The sequence below is a fragment of the Galeopterus variegatus genome, unplaced genomic scaffold (genome assembly GCF_000696425.1).
Source record: "Galeopterus variegatus unplaced genomic scaffold, G_variegatus-3.0.2 Scaffold2882, whole genome shotgun sequence".
Taxonomy (NCBI): domain Eukaryota; kingdom Metazoa; phylum Chordata; class Mammalia; order Dermoptera; family Cynocephalidae; genus Galeopterus; species Galeopterus variegatus.
This window is the reverse complement of record NW_007728993.1, coordinates 251,453-254,538: the sequence shown is the minus strand read 5'-3', so window position 1 is coordinate 254,538 and position 3,086 is coordinate 251,453. Positions and strand designations below refer to the sequence as shown.

Here is a 3,086-nt window from a genome sequence, read left to right as displayed (position 1 = left end):
GTGAATAGCTCAGGAAGGACAGGGCCCTTGTCTGGGTCGCTCATAGCTGCATCCTCAGGTATAGAGCAAAGTCTTGTTTATAGTTAGACCTCAATAATAACTAGTTGAAGAAATATTAGCTAGCATTTATTTAGCACTTGCTATATATGTAACTAGCCCTGTTTTATGGGTTGCTTTTTTTTTTTTTTTTTTTTTTTTTTTGCTGGTGGGTAGGGAACGAACCTTTGACCTTGGGGTTACAAGACTACTATCTAACTAAGCTAACCAGCCAGCCCGACTATGTTTTAAGTTGTCTGCACACGTGTATCTCTTTAAGNAGTTGGAGTTAATATGTTGAATAGATTCCATCAGTAGTAATCATATCCCAGCTTGGACTCAGGAAGAATTAAAAATCTCCAGCTTCCACTATTTTCAATGTATTAAGAAAAATAAGTGCAGCATTTTTACATCTGACATTTTACTTAAAGAAAAAACTACACAACTTGCGGGGGAAGAATTAGTCATTACCATTACAACACCACAGAAGTGGCAAATATGTAACACGAGCTTAATGATACAGTCACACAGTTTAATTCCTGTAAGTTGATGTTATCTCTTCTTCCCCCATCTAGAAGTAAAATCCCAAGGGGTAAAATATTAGGTGTCAACATCAGGGATCCTGAAGTCCCATGACCTGCTCAGAGGAACAGGGTGAAAAAAGTCTCTTTGTGAGACTTAGGATATCTGTTCTTTTGCTCATCTTAGAGCACAGACCTACTTTGAAATTATGTTAAATGAAACATCAATGAAAATAAGATTTACTATAAAAAAACAAACAAATACATTCAAAGCTTACTATATGCTAGGCATTATTATAAGTGCTTAAAAGTATTCACTCATTTAATATTTATATAATACCCAGTTTAATAAATTAAAGCTGGGTCTGGAATGAGGGAGGCAGCTGATTCAGTTTGTGTGGTTTGGGAGGGTCTCTTCAGGAGGGGGCTGTCTTTTTTTTTTTTTTTTTTTTGACCGATAAGGANGGGGATCTTAACCCTTGACTTGGTGTTGTCAGCACCACGCTCAGCCAGTGAGCGAACCGGCCATCCCCATGTGGGATCCGAACCCGGGGCCTTGGTGTTATCAGCACCGCACTCTCCCGAGTGAGCCACGGGCCGGCCCCTACATTCAATCTTTGATGCAACAAATATTTATTGAGCACCCACTGTGCCAGGCACCGCACTGCATGCTGGGGAGACAGCAGTGAACCAGACTGACAACAATCCCTGCCTGCCTGGACCTGACGTTCGGCCTTCCTCCTCACCAGGCCCATTCCCATTGCACTTCCTGAAATTGTCTTAATTTCAACTTCATTTGCACGTGAATAGCTCAGGAAGGACAGGGCCCTTGTCTGGGTCGCTCATAGCTGCATCCTCAGGTATAGAGCAAAGTCTTGTTTATAGTTAGACCTCAATAATAACTAGTTGAAGAAATATTAGCTAGCATTTATTTAGCACTTGCTATATATGTAACTAGCCCTGTTTTATGGGTTGCTTTTTTTTTTTTTTTTTTTTCCTGGCTGCTGGTGGGTAGGGAACGAACCCTTGACCTTGGTGTTACAAGACTACTATCTAACTAAGCTAACCAGCCAGCCCGACTATGTTTTAAGTTGTCTGCACACGTGTATCTCTTTAAGCCTGGAAATTAGCCCCGTTTTACAAAGGAGCTAACAGAAGCTATAAGAAAATAATCTAAGTGATTCATTTTCAGAAATAATTCAGGCCCAGCCCAAAAGTTGTCTGACTGGTCCAGCCCATTGGAGGGGTGGGGGTGGGGGGTGGAGCAGGGATGTCGCTGAATAGATAAAGTTCTCCTTCAGATGACAATGAGTTACCAGCCCTTAATTGTGTACTTCAAATGGATAAAGTTGTCCTTGAGATGGTAATGAGTTAATAGCCCTGTACTGTTCTCTTCATTTCCTAATGCTTCTCCTTCCACAGGGTTTTGGGTGGGCCTTTCTCGCTGGCTTGTCCTGAGCCCTCAGACAAAGAAATTTCCTAAAAGGGGGTCGTAAATTGGGGTACATTTGGACGTCATCCGGAGGATTGTGCACCCGTAGTACTCAGCCAATGAGGACGCGGGGGCAGGGACCCGTGCACTAGGAAATAAATTGCTTGCTACAGCCCTTTTCCACGTGCCTGCCCGTCAGACACCCGAACCTTGCAGGGCCGTAATTAACGTCTCACTTCGCTGTACCTCGTGTCTCCGTGTCCATCCTTTGGCCTTGGCCGGGTGAGGGTGTTTCTCACAAGGCACAGAGGAACTAAACTGTGAATGCAAGTAGTCTGGCTTCAGCCATCTGCTCCTAGCCACTCTACATACCGCCTCTTAAGAAAATGAACGAATGAATTATTCAGTCATTCACATTGGCCTGGGCTCAAGTAGTAGCTTTACCACTTGCCAGCTATGTGACCAGGACCTCAGATTCTTTATCGTTTAAAGGTTAACTCTTCCCTCCTAGTTGGTGAAGATGTGAGATGCTGGAGGAAACTGGCTCAAAATACCACACACGCACCCACGAAAGCACATCCCGATCACAAGGAGGGAGGTAGGAGCCGGGGGAGCTGCGCAGGGTCGCGGCCAGGCGCGGGGTGTGGCCGCCTCCAGGCGGCCAAAGTCTCTGGCTTCCAGGTTCCTGCTGTTTGCCTGTTCCCTACCTGGGGCCCGAGGCACTGTCTCCGCCCCTCGAGCCCCGGGCAAAACTGGGTGACCTGGGAGACACCCCTTCGAGCGTGGGACCCCGACATCAGGCGGCGGCGGTGGTCTGGGAGAAGTCCGAAGGCGGGCAGAGAAGCCTGCCAGCAGGCGGGGGGATGGGCGAGCTGCCCCGCCCCCACCGCCGCCTGATTTCGTTGGGGAGGGAGCTGCCGGCTCCCGCCCTAACTGGCCCAGCCGCGTGGAGCGTCTGGGAGGAGAAGGAGCCGACCTGCAGAGATGGAGGCGACCGGCACCTGGGCGCTGCTTCTGGTGCTGCTTCTGGTGCTGCTGGTGACGCTGGCGCTGCCCGGGACCCGGGGCCGAGGCCACCTGCCCCCCGGGCCCGCGCC

General features: G+C 48.2%; 1 protein-coding gene across 1 annotated transcript in view; it reads left to right on the top strand.

Annotated features, from left to right (window-relative positions):
- The first annotated feature begins 2,973 nt into the window (after positions 1-2,973).
- LOC103599192 (cytochrome P450 2S1) overlaps positions 2,974-3,086 on the top strand; it is a 12,324-nt gene continuing 12,211 nt past the window's right edge. Inside the window, exon 1 of the mRNA XM_008583298.1 lies at positions 2,974-3,077. Coding sequence (XP_008581520.1) covers positions 2,974-3,077 — 104 coding nt within the window. The remainder of the gene's footprint in view (positions 3,078-3,086) is intronic.